Consider the following 16,470-nt stretch of genomic DNA (forward strand, 5'->3'; position numbering starts at 1 on the left):
GTATCATCATTCTAGTCATCTTCTTCTCCACTAACAAAGTGAGGCTTGGAGGAAAAAACATGAGTGCTGACTTCCTTCTGGAGCTATTCTGAACAGCGAAATAAACTATCATCAAGGTGAACAGACAACCTAAAGAATAAGAGAAAATTTTTGCAATCCGTCCTCCTGACAAAGGTCAAATATATCCAGAATCTACAAGGAACTTAAATAAATTTACAAGAGAAACAACAAACAGCCCCATTAAAAAGTGGGCAAAGGACATGAATAGACACTTCTCAAAAGAAGACATGTATTCAGGCAACAAACATATGAAACAAAGCTCAACATCACTTATCATTAAATAAATGCACATCAAAATCCCACTGAGATACCATTCATGCCAGTCAGAATGGCTATCATTAAAAGTCAAGAAACAACAAATGCTGGTGAGGCTGTGAAGAAATAGAAACACTTTTACACTGTTGGTGGGAATGCAAATTAGTTCAGCCATTGTGGAAGACAGTATGGCGAGTCCTCGAAGACCTAGAACCAGAAATACCATTTGACCCAGCAATCCCATCACTGGATATATGCCCAAAGGAATATAAATCATTATACTGTAAAGATACATGCACATGTATGCTCACTGCAGCACTATTCACAATAGCAAATACATGGAATCAACCCAAATGCCTGTCAACGATAGACTGGATAAAGAAAATGTAGTATGTATACACCATGGAACACTATTCAGCCATAAAAAAGAATGAGATCATGTCCTTTACAGGGACATGGATGGAGCTGGAAGCCATTGTTTTCAGCAAACTAACACAGGAACAGAAAATCAAACACCAAGTTCCCACTTATAAATGAGAGCTGAACAATGAGAACACCCGGACACAGGGAGAGGAACAACACACACTGGGGCCTGTGGTGGAGCGCAGGGAGAGCATCAGGACAAATAGCTAATGCAGGTGAGGCTTAATACCTAGGTGATGGGTTGATAGGTGCAGCAAACCACCGTGACACATGTTTACCTAGGTAACAAACCTCCACATCCAGCACATGTACTCCAGAACTTTAAATTAAATTAAGTTAAAAAAAAAAAAAAAGCCTAGGAGAGAAACATATCAATTATCTCATCATCATTGCTCAGAAGTCTTGACTAGGAAATTGTTGTTCAATGTGAACCCTTTTCTATATTGATTCTTTTATAATTATATCAAGAAAATTCAGTCTCCAGGTTTCAAAGCTGATAGCATTACCTATTTTGAAAGGATTGCCTATTTATTTTTGCCTTTATCAGCAAGAGAAGCTCATCCTTAATGCCTATCATTGGGCTAGGCATTAGCAGAAGCTTCTTAAATACAATAGGATATGGTTGAGTGTTTTTCTTATCTGGGATCAGTGTTTCTTGAGAAGTAGCTACAGAGATACTCTGAACTACATGTGAGTGAGTATGATGATAGTGAGCATCATTAGAGGAATTAGAGTAGATAACCCATGTGCAAGCACCAGAGAGCAGTTATGTGATGTGATGGGGCTACCTAGAGCCAAAAATGACAAATGAAAGAGTTACCGTGTTGTGGGGCATCTTGATACACTGCAGAACAGTCCTAGTGAGGAGGAGTCAAGAAAGACACTGCATTGATGAGTACAGTGTACCCAGAAAATCTAGGCTGTTGGAGGATGTGTGTGTCTGTGTGTGTGTGTATCAAAAGCATCCAAAAAAATCACATTGTTGTGGCTGTGAACACTTAACTAGTAAATAAGAAAGACACGGTGGCAGGGAGGAAAAAGAAAATGTATCCACAGGGTGTTCCATTCTGCCGTTCAGAACATTGTGGTTGCTCAAATAATATTAATGCTCTATGATGAAGATGGTAGCGAGGATGATGATGATTAATGCAACCCATGCAAAATAGGGCTGGGGAGGATGACACAGGCGAGGGACCAGAAGAGGGAGGATGACTCATGGGTGAGGGGTACCTGGGGATAGAGCGAGGTGCTGTGCACGTTGGCGGGTGTGAGGGGAGCGGCTGGGGCACGCGTGGCTCGGACTGGGGGAGTGGGCGGGTGGGTGCCCGTGGGCGGAGCGGCTCCGGGACTGAGTGGCTGGCAGCTATGTCTGCGAGAGCAACGGCATCACCCTGGATGGAAGCCTCCGAGACTCCGCCTAACTGACACCCAAACTCTCCCTCTCCCTCCCGCAGCCCCAAACTGGAGGCAGCAGAGCCTGGGAGCAGCCTCCACGGCGGCAGCGGCCGCCACAGCCCCAGCCCCAGCCCCAGCCCCGCCCCCGCCCCGCGCCCCGCCTGAGACGCCCGGATCGGCGGAGCCTGGCGCGAGCCCTCACCCCCTCGCCGCGCCCGCCGCGCCTCCGCCTGCCCGCCCCCGCCGGCCGAGGCTGGGCTGCGGGAGGCGGCCGGGCGGCCCCGAGCCTCGCTAGGGCGACCAAAACAAAGGCAGCATCCGGGGCTGGGTGGATGCAAACAACCATGAAAGACTGGGTTCTCGCTCTCCCCGGCTCTGCTGCTGCTGCCGCCGCCGCCGCCGCCGCCGCTGCTCCTCCTCCTCCTGCCGCCGCCGCGAGGGCTCCGCTGTGAGGGGAAAGCAGGGGCGCAGCTGCTGGGCGTGCATCCGAAAGGTGAGAGCCAGAGAGCGAGCGGAGGGGGCGGGCAGGCCACGAAAATGTCCTCGGCCGTGGGGCCCCGCGGTCCTCGCCCACCCACGGTGCCTCCCCCCATGCAAGAGCTGCCCGACCTGAGCCACCTGACCGAGGAGGAGAGGAACATTATCATGGCAGTGATGGACCGGCAGAAGGAAGAGGAGGAAAAAGAAGAAGCCATGCTCAAGTAAGCCAGCCCCAGCCGCGCCATCCGTGCCTCCGTGCCTCCATCCGTCCATTCACCACTCACTCCCCTAGTCCTCGCGGCTGAGTGTGGGGAAGGGGCGGCCAGGGTGCTGGGTGCGGACGGAGGCGCCCGCCAGGGGCGCGGGGCTTGAGCAGGGAAGAGGTCAGGGGACTAGAGGAGGGAGGGGATATGCCACAAATCCAGGAACCCAAAGACAGGGGGAGGATGGCTTCAGACTGGGGTGCAGAGGAGGGATGGGTGGACGGGGGCCACGCTCGTGGTGGGAGGTGCAGAAGCTGAGAGGTGCTGATCCCACCCAAGTGGAAGGTCCCTGGGCTGGGAGCAGGTTAGGGGGCAGGGGATGAGTAGAAACAAGGGGAGGCAGGATGAAGAGGTGCTGAGGACAGCTCCTCTTCTTTTCTTGGAGTTGTTTAGCTGGTCGGGGTTACCCCAGTGAAGGGTGCCTATATTTATATAATAAAAATGCTTATTTTTAGTGTTAATTTGAGTAATCATTCATCTCACAGATCAAGGTTGGGTCTTTTACTGGGCAGTTGCCATCTTTGGTAACCTGCCTCTCCAGCTTCTCTTTAACCTTTTATTCAGAGTCTTCTACACAGCATACCTGTGTGAAGACGGATTCTCTTCCCCATATGTAATGCCATTGGCAATACAAAGTTTTTAATCATGGGAGAAGCTGACAGGGGGACTCTGGCCTGAATAACATAGAGGTTCCTCTTTACTGCTTTCCAAGAGACCTCTGGGGCCTGTTCAGTTCCTGGAGGAAACAGTCCAATAAGGGATTGGAAATTTGCACTCCTCCTCATTTCTTTAGAGCTCTTCAACCCTTCAAGGGGTCTCTGTCTGATGCCCCATTTTCCTGGGGATAGGGAGAAGATGGGGCTCCTTGCTGGTGGTGCAGGAGTGTGTGACACTGTCTGTGCTGCTACTTGCCTCAGACAAAACTGCTTACAAGGGACTGGCAGAGAGATGGGGCTTTCCTTGCTTAGCATCACCCATAGAGTGGAGCAGAAGGAGGCTTCAACCCTGCCTTCTCTTGGGAAGTCTTCATGTATTCGGGAAAGTTTTCACTCTGAAGCAGGGGAATTTAGGGGCCCTGACTGTGAGTGACTCCTTGGTATCCCCTGCTTAGGCTGGAAGGTGTATCTGGGGTCAGGGGATTGGCATGAAGAGCCAAAGGGAACCTGTTGCATCTGGAGTTAGCTGATAGCAGAAGAGGGGTGGGGAGGGAGCAGGTGTGAAACCCAGACACAGAGCACACTCAGCATGGCCTCTCCCTCACCCCCTAGAAGTGCCTCCTGGAGAGAAGACGCTGCCGAGGAAGATTTCTTCCGCTTCCCCTCAGTGCAGCAGTGCCTCATAGGAGAGGAATGGAGGGAGGTTGCATTCACAGACTGATGGTTCCCCAACCAGGGCAACTGACACTCAGATATGGGAGGGGGATATTGAGGGAGAGATGTGGCTGTTAGGTCACAGCAAAATAGTAGAAATCCAGTCATTTCTGTCCTTTCAGTGTAGATTCAGAAAAGGGCCATTAACTCCGAAGGCCAGAGCTGGCCTGGTTCTATAAAGAGCAGCAGGTTTCTGAATTCCCTGCTCCTTCTCATCCAAAAACCAAATACTTTAAGCCTGCTGGCTTGAGGGAGGCAGAACCCTCGTTAATTTGCTGCCTGTCCCTAGTGGAAGAATGACGTCCCTGGTGCTGCAGGCTTCCCCTCTTCTGAGACTGGAAGTAATGGATGGTGTCTAATGGTGCTGCTGTCTGTCTGTCTGGTTGTCAGTCCATCTGTCCTCACTGGTTGCAGCCCCTGCCACCTGTCCTGAACACCTTTTCTGCTTGTCAGGATTTACAGGTTTGCTGCTGTTCCTTGTGCTGTTTGCTGCAGACAGCAGGTGGATGGAGGCCTCCAGTAGCTAGCGGAAAATATGGGCTGCTGCTTGCCAGAGTCCGGATAGGAAGGGGAAGGCACAGTGCAAGTAGTGGCCATCACACCTCTTCATTGGCTATCTCAAGCGTGGTGGAGAGTGAGGGATTTTAAGTGGGAGTGGGTGAGTTTTAGGACAGAATTCCAAATCTGCTAACTGCCAAAGGACAGCAATTATAGATTGTATGGGCTTATGTGGGCAAATACAAATTAGGAGCACTGTCCAACTGCTCATGTCTAACACATCTTTTCTACTGCTTTTCCTGTGACTGCTTTCTACTGGCTTGCATATATTGTTCCTTTATTGCATGGATTCACAAAATATCACAGTATGTGATGCTGTTATACAACAGCTCTCTGTAATCCTGGACCTCTGTATTAACTTTATCAGTCAGCCTCCTCTGCTAATGTCTTGGCCTTTTGTTCAGTGACAGATTGGTGAGTGTTTTGGAATCCCAGTTTGCTGCCATGTAAGCATGTCATATTGTCTACAATTAGTGGAGAAGTGCTGTACTTTTTTTTCATAGGGGACACTTTATGTCTTAAAAACTGGGGATAATGGGAACTATTCAGATGACACATATATATGAGGACATAATGACACATAGTCATAGATGGTTGCCTTTTTAAAACTTTGTGTTAAAATAGATTGGAAAACAGGATTCTTTTAACAGGGCTTTAAAATATTGTTACATCAGAGAAAAGTTTTTGTGGTAATTATTGGTGATCATAATCACATATCTGAGAAATTACTTTCACAAAAGGCACTACAAAGCTTAAGTTCTGGCAATACAGCAATTAGACTTAAAATTCACTTGTGTTATCAGTACAGAACTATCTCCGTAATCTACCTACCGTGCATGCTGTCTCTCTTCACAATGTATAAAAATAGGCACCGAGAGAAAATAGAAAATGATGGATAAATCTGTGAAACCAACATTATAAAATATCAATTAAAATGTATTTGTAAGTTTCATCAGCCTTGATTGTAAATTACTAGTTGAATTTGGTTTTGAGAATGTCTTTAAATATGTATAAATGGAAAAAACATCAAGCTACTTTCAAGTCAAGATTTTAGAAAAATTTTATTTGAAATTGAAAGTACTTTATCATAAAAAGATTTCATTTTGTTGGTAAAGTACACTAATTTTAAGTTCCATGGCCATATAACTAGAAATAGTTGACTCCCACAAATTATGTTTAATGATTGACTTAATTATCTGCAAATTAGAGGTCTTTTCTTAATAGTGTTTTGGATGTGAGTGTGTACATGCATGTGTACACACATGTGTATTCTGAAGGCTTTCTGAAACCTAACTTTCTCAATGAATACTCCTTCAAGTAACTGTTACTAGACATCATGAGCCAATATATTGCATAGGCTGAAAACTGCATTATCTGGGACCTAAATCAGAGAAGATCTCATTAGATCTAGAATCTTACTCCTTTTTGTACAAAAGAAAAAAAAAAAGCTTCATAGAGAAAGCAGCTACTGAATAGTAAGAGAAGAGAAAAAATGTAGAGAGTTCAGGTGATGATTTGAGGATGAGAATTGAGTACCATATTGGAATATAATGTAAATAGATAACATTTATTGAACATTAACCTCACACTAGCTCTTATTCTAAGTTATTTAATCTAATGCCGAATAGTTAAACTGTGCTCAAGTTTATTATAAGTATAAATATTTGGTTTCTCACAATAGCCTGTGCAGAAGGTAAACCAAATAATATAATTCTCACATCCTCACACTACACTCAGAGAAGTTCAGTAATATCCTAAACTGACTCACATAAACATAGTCCAATCAGGATTCAAAATCAGACCTTTTAGTATAAATCCAAGTATTTTCCTGTACACTACACTGCCTTCCTACCAAGAAGAAGTGTCTATTTCATTTATCTTTTCTTTAAATGAATTTATAGTCTTTTCTCAGTTGCAGAGAAGTGGCTTGGCAAAAGATTAGGCTGATTCAGATCAACTGCTTCAGATCATAGCAGAGCCTGGCCTTCACCTATACTCTTTCATAGAGTGCTAGAAGATAATGAAAAGCGTCACAGTATAGTGGAAAGACCATTAACTTTGTATCCAAGTGTTTTTAGGTTCTAGTTCTAGTTCTGCCACTTACTGTGCAAACGTGGACAAGTAAATTAAATTGAGATTGTATGAAGTTTCATTTTTTCCTACAAATCCTTAAATCCATGGTATGAATTGATTTATAAAGAGTATTGACTTTGGGCTTCTCCTTCTCTTATTAACAGGTAACCTAGCATTTGCTTTCTAATCATCCATAATTACTACTTTTTTCCTGCAAAGGAGACAGAAAGTAGAATGAGGAGAATTCCTATAACTTCAGGTTTCCTCCTCCTTTTACTTACTTTACACAAATACAATATTGTGGCCTGAAATATATCCATAAGGCTCATTATGAGAGATCCCAGTTATCAACTGGGAAAAGAAGAAAAGTGGAAGGAAAATCTGGGAAACCTTGAGGGGGATGAGGATAGGATTCCCATGTATGCAGGTATCATATTTTCATTATGGTTTGCAAAGATTTTAATACCTTACACCCCCAAATATGAAAAAGGCATTATTTAAGTAAATAGATTACTAAATTAGAAGGAGAATATGGAAACCAGTGTGGGCTGGATGTGCTACTGCTCACTTGACTAATAGGAGCATAATGTCTTTGGAATGTTATTTGCTCAACTTTTTAAAAGAGGAGAACAATTTGTGTAAGCTTGTGCAGTGAGCTTCCTGGAAAGATATCAAATATGAATTCCTAAAATCATATTATTATGCTCCCATACCTGTAATAAGCAGATGGATGAGGTTGCAGTACCGTGGATTATAAAGTCCATTGTATTGCATTTCATTTGTCCTCATGGACTGTTTTCTACTTTTATACATTTGGTCCTGTGACATGAGTTGGGTATTTTAGAGCTGGTCCTGAGAGTGGACGTAAATTTGCCCGAGGCACATGACAGCTAGCATAATGAATCCAGAACCCGTGTACACTGACCTCTAACCTTTAATGTTCTTTTAAGTCTTTAAAAAAGTGCATTGAGTGGTGGGTATTATGTTTCCTTCATCTATTGGGAAGAAGACTAACATTTATTGTGTGTCTTCTACATGTTATGTATTTGGCTGGATGCTTTATGAATTTTACTCACTGAGGCTCACCTCTTGATGAGAAGTCTAGCCTGTGAGTATTTATTAGTTTTCCAGTATTAGTGAAATTTCCCAGAACTAGCTCGGTACCTTCCTGACCCTTTGGTCATGACATTTGATTCTGGAGTCCAGAGAACAAAACTTAAAGGAGAGAAAGAGGAGCTTCATGTGACTAGTAACATGTTCCACCCTTTTCTGAGGGTGGGCTCTCCAGAACTGTCTGGCTTCCCCAGTTCTGGCCCGTGGTGACTCTCTGGCCTCATTTGTACCTGGAGTTTTCCTTATCTGCTTGCTGTTTTGCCCATAGGGTTCCCTAATACCATAGCATTTTCCCACCATTCCACCTAACCATGAGTTATCTTTGTTTGCCACTATTGATCTGAATTTTACTTATTGAATAGACTATTTCTAACAAAGTGTTATATGATATTTAATTCAACAAGATCCTCATTTCAGGTATTAAAATTGGGTCATAGAATTGCCATAGTCAGAAAAAGAGGTGAGTGTTGGATAGTTGGGTAGAACACTGAACTAGATTCTGGTCTTAACATGAGTTTTTATAGGTGTGAACATTGTCAGGATAATCCATCCAAGCATCAGATTTTATATGTAAAGTGGAATTTATAATGGCAGTCCTTCTAATTTGTGAAGCTTTAAAATGATAGTGGAGGCATCGTATCCTCCAAATTGCTGTTTCCAAGAAAGGAGCCATTATTATTCTTATTCATTAAAACTGTAGAATAATACCAAGATTATATCTTCCGGTCGTCTTTGAAGGTACTGGGGGGCTTGGGAAGATGAGCTCTTGGAGAACAGCCCATCTATCCTTTCATTCTAGCAATGCAGTGTTGCCAGGGTTGCAGCTCCCAGCGTGAGAATATGACAAGGTGTTAAAAGGTAAAATGAGTTCAGGGCTTGGTCTGAGACTATATTTACCTTCTTTCTTTTCTTTTTTTTCCCCTCTCATTAAATAGTTTGTATGTGTTTTTAGCACAAAAAGGAATGTGGGCAAAAGTATAAAGTGTGAAAGATCTAAAAGGCGACCGTAATTCAAAAACGAGAAGAGAAGAGACATTAGCTTGGGGAAATTTCCTCATCTTTTACAGAAAAAAATCTGGAGAAATAAGTGATAATTTTAGTGTCACTGGGTTTAATAAATTATTCATTTTCAGAATTAGCTGAATAAGGGGTCGTATATTTGTCAGGTAGTTTTCTTTCATGTAAACATACCAGTTTACCATTGAGTGATGTAATAAATTGCATGTATTTAAGAACTTAAGATTCTTTATTGGATGACTTAGGTTTTCTGTATTTATATTCTGACATGCTTACATTGAGTTCATATACACTTATTTTGACTAGGTTACTTTTGTGTGGAAAGCAAGAGGGAGATATTCAGCAGAATTGATTTTAGATGTTTCTGCTTCTGTTGCAATATTGTGAAAACTTCCTGTTCATACGAAGGCTTACTTAAAGGCAAAATAGAGCTGTTTAAAGGGAAGGTGACTGTACATTTTGATTTTCCTTTATCTCTTTATACCAATTTCCTGCTATAATTATGTGTAGTAACCTCTTCTCTCAATTTTGAGTTTCAGCCCAGATGATAAATTATATTGTCTTCCTCTTTTTAAATCTTGCTTTCTCTGCCCCAAATTCTTCATTTATAACTTCAGAAAATCAAGCAATTAACAGTCTTAAAATATATCTCACCAATAAGTAATGCAAGCGAGTGGTAGATATAAAATCTTGATCATTGTTTGGTAAATGGGGAACACTGTTTCTGAGAGTGAGATATCAGCCGGGCGCAGTGGCTCAAGCCCGTAATCCCAACACTTTGGGAGGCCGAAGCAGGTGGATCACTTGAGCTCAGGAGTTTGAGACCAGCCCAGCCAACATGGTAAAACTGTCTTTACTAAAAATACAAAAAATTAGCCAGGTATGGTGGAGTGCACCTGTAATCCCAGGTACTCAGGAGGCTGAGGCAGAATCGCTTGAAACCAGGAGGCAGAGGCTGCAGTGAGCTGAGATCCTGCCACTGCAGTCTAGCCTGGGCAACAGAGTGAGACTCTGTCTAAAAAAAAGAAAAAAAAAAAAAAAAAGAGGGAAATAAGGTATTATCTTTTATGGAATCTCAACAGAATGATACTTTTTATGGCAAAGCTGAATTTAAAATTTCAAAACATTTTTCAAATAATAGTGGTTATGAATTGCAGCTTCATACAGGACTCTTTTTATGAGAATCCTCCTTTGAGCCTTGCAAAGAGCAGCCTGCAGTTTAGCGAAGACATCTTTAATGTGTGTGAATTTATTTAAATAGATTTTGGGATGTAATATTTTGATATTCTTCTGAGTTTAGATGGCAAAATAAGGTAATGTTACAGAAAGTAATTTCATGTTATTTGTAGTATTTTGATAATTCCTCTGATGTTTAGATAGTAAAATAAGGTAATGTTATAGAAAGTAATTGCATGCGATTTGTAAGTAATCAATGCACTTAATTATAATATTAGCTGTTTTAAAGAAGCATAATGAATGAAAGATATTTTATGTAATACAGAAAATAATACCATACTAATTATTGATACATTATTTAGTATTTGTTTGTATTACCCATCATTATGCCAGGTAATTTAATTATGGTCTGGAAGATGCTAGTATATTTACATAGAAAATGTATGTGAATTGAAAACCAATTAAGATATCTGTACTGTCATATAAATGTCCTACACTACTTAGCTTCTTTTAATGGACTCTCATGCATAATATACACACTCACAAGTAGAAACTAAGGTAGTAATATTGATGGAGTTTTCTTGCTGTATTTGCTAGACTTTGCATCATCTATTTGATTAGTTCACAACTTACATACCTACATATGGCTTTCTGTACTTAAAGCAGTATTGCTTAATATTTGAAGACTATTCTTAATCTCAAGAATATATTTTAAAGTTGTAAGTTATTGGTGCACAAGCATTGTGTGCCACATTATTGTTTTTGTTGTTTAAACACAGCTTTTTACAAATGTAGCAAGAAACTCTTTGAGGCTGGGTGTGGTGGCTCATGCCTGTAATCCCAGCACTTTGCGGGGCTGAGGAGGGCGGATTATCTGAGGTCAGGAGTTTCATACCAGACTGGCCACATGGCAAAACCTCGTCTCTACTAAAACTAAAAAAATTAGCCGGCATGGTGATGCATGCCTGTAATCCCAGCTACTTGGGAGGCTGAGGCAGGAGAATCTCTTGAACCCAGGAGGCAGAGATTGCAGTGAGCGGAGATTGCACCTCTGCACTCCAGCCTGGGTGACAGAGCAAGACTCCCTCTCAAAAAAAAAAAAAAAAAAAAAAAAGAAAAGAAAAGAAAAGAAACTCTTTGATAGGATGTCTAGCTGTTTTGTTTTCAATTATGTGGTTTTTATTCTGGAAAAAGCAGGCAGATTGTATATGAAGTACCTAGGGTATGTAAAAATAAATGTATTGGGTTTCTTTAACTACATGGCAGTATATATCCACATTTAGAGGTTCTATCGAGGTCAGAAAGATTACTTAGTGTGTTGGTAGAAAGAGACGAAAACAAAAGTAAAGTAACCAAATAGCTTTTCCTTTTATATTTCACACAGCTTAGCAGATTTATCTTCCTTGACTATCTCTGTATTGCAATATATTGGAGCTTAAGTCTTCTTTCCTAACCCCTTTTTTTTCTGGGAAAAAATGAAGACATTTTACATCCTAGTATCTGAAATAAAGGGATATTGAAATGAACAGTCTCATTTATTTTAGATATTAAAATTTTGGTAAGATCCAAAATCCTAAAGAGATTCTACTTTTATATTATTCATGATCATGACAATTTTCATAAAATGTAATTTTGAAAAATAAAATACAGTAAAATCTTCTTATACTGAGAATGGATATTTCAATTTACAACTGTCTATGTACCCTAGGTCAAATCTAGCCACTTAATATATAGCAACCTGGAGTAAAAACTTGATGCTATTCTGAAAAAGATATTATGGTCTAAGTATCATGCCAGACACAAGCATTAGAAAAGGATTTTATGGTATTTAGAGCTCCAAAAGCCTAAGCTCTAGCAGTCACTATTGGGTGCAGCTATGACTGATAATCAGTCAAGGGGCTATCTAGTCCCTAACTTCCATAAATGCAGCATAGTTAAAGGCTATAGGAGGTCCACATGCAATATACCAGGCCACAAGAAGATAAACATAGTACTAGGCCACAAGAAGCAGATACTTTTGCTGGTAAGATTGTGCAAATTTTAAAAAATATGACATACGCACTTTGGGAAAAGACTAAATACTCAAGAACACAAAATAGTGCAAATTGAGTGGTGGTTATGATAAGAGGTGAAGAAACTTTTGAATCTCCCTCTTGCCCTTGCTTCTATAATTCCATATCCTTTTGATTTGCCTTCAGTGTTTCTAAATGCTTCTATATTATCTTCTCTCGAATCTCAAATGTTGGCATTCTCATGGGGTCCTATTCTCCATATTCTCCCATTTTATATGCAGTTCCTTGTGAATCTCCAACAATGGCTCCAATCATATATATGTCAATGATCCCCAGATATATATTACTGCATTAGAATTTTCTACTAAATTCTAGATTCATGTCCTTAACCACCTGTTCAGTTTCTCTACCTGAGTGTCCTGTAGGCACTTCAACTTTATTGTGTCCTGTTATAAATTTCTTGACTTTCTGCCTGAAAGCAGTGTCTCTGTATTTCTTGTCTGTGTAAGTAGCATCACCACTGCAACTCCTCATTTCAACCATCATCAAATCCTACAGATTTAATCTTTTGGAATATTTTAAATGTCTATCTTATTTTCCAATCCCATTGTCATTACCTTAATGTAGGCTCTCTTCAGTACTTATCTGGATGCCTGAAGGAACCTCCTGATTCATTTTTCTACCACTAATCAGAATTCCTCCAATCTGATCTGATCTCCACATTGCTGCCAGATAAATATTTCTAAAATTCGTCTGATCATGTCTCTCCCATAAAACCTGCTTGCTTTCAGAGTAAAGTTTAAACTTCGTAATCTGGATCCTACTTGCTATTTCTGTTCTCTGGTCCGTGAATACATCCCTGCCATAGTCTTGCTGAACTAGTTCTGAATGGTAATTGCTACTTCACAACATGGTGACCCAACTCATACTTTTCTCTCCACCAGAAATATCCTTTTAAATCTGACTAAGTTTTACCTAGCCTTTTTAATTAGCTCAAGTGACATCTTATCTGTTATATCTTCCCAGACTTTCCAAATAGATTTTGGTATTTGTCTTAACCTCTTTTGATTGTTTTATTTGATTTTTGTCATAACCTCTTTCTCTTAACGGTTTCCTCTCAGTACAGCATAAATTCTGGAAAGGAGGATCATTCTTATTTGAATCCCTCATATAAGCATATTGCCTGGCATAGAATAGGTGACCATTTTTTTAAACTGTGTATATGGATGAATGAATGAATAGATTCAGGGAATATGGACTGGAGGAGTCACCCAGGGCTGCTAAGGGTATAAGCAGGAGGGTAGAGTGGGATGGTTATTCTAACCACGGGAATTCAGTCAGCAAATTTCGAAAACAAGCAGTGAGTTGAGTGCTTTTGGTTATTGAGAGAACCAGGTTGACTAGAGCTTATGAGGAAAATATATTGGACACTAGACATTATAAGATAAAATTAATGTATAATTTTTGATGGCCTGTGGTATCTTGATTTATCATTCTTAGGTTTTTGAAAGATGGCATTCTTAAAGTATTTGAATATAAGGAGGATGTAAATAATATATTTTAAAAAGTAATCCTCTGGACAGACATGCTTAATGGAAACATTTTCTTGAAACAAAACATCACTAACTTCCATGACAATGTATCACATAGTACTGTTAGTTTTCTGATTTGATATTTAGAACTAGATCAGTAGTGTTTCCAGAAAGCATTCTACTGATTATATTTTTTAATGAAAGGATACCTCAGTTAGGTCATCTTCTAGACTTAAAATCCTTGAAGGCAGGTATCTTATATTGATCATCTTTTCATTTTCATTGCCTAATTCTGTAACCCATACATAATGGGCCTCCAGCAAGTGCTGTGGAACTAAGTTGTATAGCCTGTGTGCCCAGGACACAACAGCACTGACTTTTGCATTTCAGAATTAGGCTGAGTTGAGGTGTGAGGGGGAACTCAGTGTCTATGTCATCCAACACTGGTAAATTCTCAGCTCAGCTGCAAATACCTGTACCTAGAGCAGCATCACTAATACATATCAGATGCCTCAGAACCTTTCTGAACATAGTGCTGCAGGCCATCGATTAATAAGAGTTGGCAGGAAAGATGGCAATAAACATGTAAGCCACTGAGGATTTATTTCTACTCTAAGAAAAGAAAACTGAGGCCAGAGACTCAGGATTTCTTTTTTAATTAGTGAGAGAGCTAGGGATAGGACTCCAGGTCTTCTGTGTCCTGGTACAGTGGTTTTTTTCCATCGTCACCCTTTTGACACTTGGTTTCCTTTTAACTACCAGCACATTCGAACATTTAATTTTTTTCATTTCTGTTTTTATTTGCTTGCTCTTTAAGATACTAGTTGTTATAGAAAACTCCATGAGAACTTATAATTACTTTGTTCATTTTGAATTTGGTTTTATTAAGTAAATAATATATAAGTAAATTATTGCCAGGTTATATAAGTACATTGGTGCCAGGGACTAAGAAATATTTTATTTAAAGATTCCCTTTGGAATCATATTTGTTGAAATTTTATTTAAGCTATATCAACATTTCTTAATTGTGATAATTTTATTTTTAATTTTAAATTTTTCCCTGAAAAGTACATTTTTACTAGCAGTAATTTATTTATGATTCCAAATAACTTTTCCTATTATGCTTTTGAATTATGTATATATTAAAATAATTTCTTTTTTTTTTTTTTACTTTTAAAAGTCAGTTGATTTTTGCTCACAATGAAGAAGAGCTTTCTTTGGTTCCTCTTCACTTGGAGATTTGACTTCAATTAGACTGTGGGTCAATAATTCAAGGAAAGTTAGTGGGATGAGGCATGAATGACTACTTACATATATATCTAAGAACTTGTATTTGTACACACACACACACACACACACATATATATACTCTCATCTCACCTGTGCCTCCATACATATAATCTCTCACACCCACGTTCCTAAAGTCTTGAAACGTTCTTCCTATAAAGTCTTAAGGAAGTTAATCCTATCTAATTTACCAGAATTTGTATATTTGTATGATCTAGACATGCCTTGCAGTACCTTCTGCACCCACAGCCCTTTCTATGGATTTTATGCCAGTGGCTATTCTGGAAGAAGCAGCCCTACATCCATATGATCCCAACATGGCTATAGCTAACTGGACTAATGGTGGACAGTTGACCCAAGACCAGGTGATTTATTGACTGGTCAAATACTAATGAGAGTATCTTTCAAATTTTTAAATAGAAAATAATCAGAGGGCCAAAGAAAATGAATGATCCACATTTGTTTGTTCTTGAAGCAAAAATGGAGTGAGCACTACTCATGATATGCTAGGTTTGGTACTAGAATTAATAGCCTTTTGTAGAAGGAAGTAAATTTTCTTGAATAATCATCCATGTAAAATTAAAATCTATGATAAAGGCAGTACAGAACATTGTGTAATATTTTGATAAAACAATGCCTATCAGGAATGTTGACTAAGATCAGGTTATCCAGGTGTGCTTCCCATGGAAATGACAAGTGAGGGCTGAGCTAACATCTGAGAATGAATAGGAGTTAAGGAGGCAAATGGGGTGAAGTACCCTCTAAAAGGAAAGAATGAGAGCCACTGATGGAAGGGGGAGTGGTGAGCCTGAAGGACTGGAAGGAAGCCAGTCTGTGGAAGAGGAAAAAGTCTGCAAAAGGCGGGAGGAGTGTGGTTTGAGAAGAATTTGGAGAGGCAGGCAGAAACTGGACATGGTAGGGTCGTCCAGGTCATGTTATAGAGTTTTTTCTTTATTTTAAGAGCCAAAGGGTTTTGAAGAGAGATATGATATAATCTTATTAGAATTTTTAAAAGATCATTCTGGCTGAAGTATCAAGAATAGATTAGGTGAAGTCCGGGGCCATGTATGTGTAGAGACCAGCTGGGAGGCTATTGTAGAAGTACAGGTGGCAGATGTTAGAAGCAAAAACTTTGGTGGTGATGGCAAAATGTTAATATTTGAGAGAGATTTGGGAAGCAAAAGCCACAACTGTTGTTATTGTTGTTTTAATTGATTGAATATGGGTTGATGTCAGACTTGTGCCACCAAGTTTTGGGAGTATCTGGAGTGATAGAAGAAGGATCCCAAATTTAGTCCTGGTTATTTGGCTTTGTGGTAACTTTGAGAAATCCAAGAGAGATATTAAGTAGGTTAAAGGTCAGGAACTCAGAAGAGAGTGTGGGTTAGAAATGTAAATTTATGAGTCATGTGTACACAGATCGTCATGAAGCTGTGAGTGAGGCTGAGTGATTAAA

At 40.1% G+C, this 16,470-nt stretch overlaps 1 protein-coding gene across 2 annotated transcripts in view; it reads left to right on the forward strand.

Annotated features, from left to right (window-relative positions):
* Positions 1 to 2,347: 2,347 nt before the first annotated feature.
* RIMS1 (regulating synaptic membrane exocytosis 1) overlaps positions 2,348 to 16,470 on the forward strand; it is a 510,553-nt gene continuing 496,430 nt past the window's right edge. Inside the window, exon 1 of one of the 2 annotated variants that reach the window (XM_010371424.2) lies at positions 2,348 to 2,834. In XM_010371424.2, the coding sequence (XP_010369726.2) occupies positions 2,671 to 2,834 (164 nt within the window). In that variant the 5' untranslated portion in view covers positions 2,348 to 2,670. The remainder of the gene's footprint in view (positions 2,835 to 16,470) is intronic. The other variant, XM_030929222.1, reaches the window with a different exon arrangement.

Source organism: Rhinopithecus roxellana, chromosome 4, assembly GCF_007565055.1.
Source record: "Rhinopithecus roxellana isolate Shanxi Qingling chromosome 4, ASM756505v1, whole genome shotgun sequence".
In the NCBI taxonomy this organism is placed as follows: Eukaryota; Metazoa; Chordata; class Mammalia; order Primates; family Cercopithecidae; genus Rhinopithecus; species Rhinopithecus roxellana.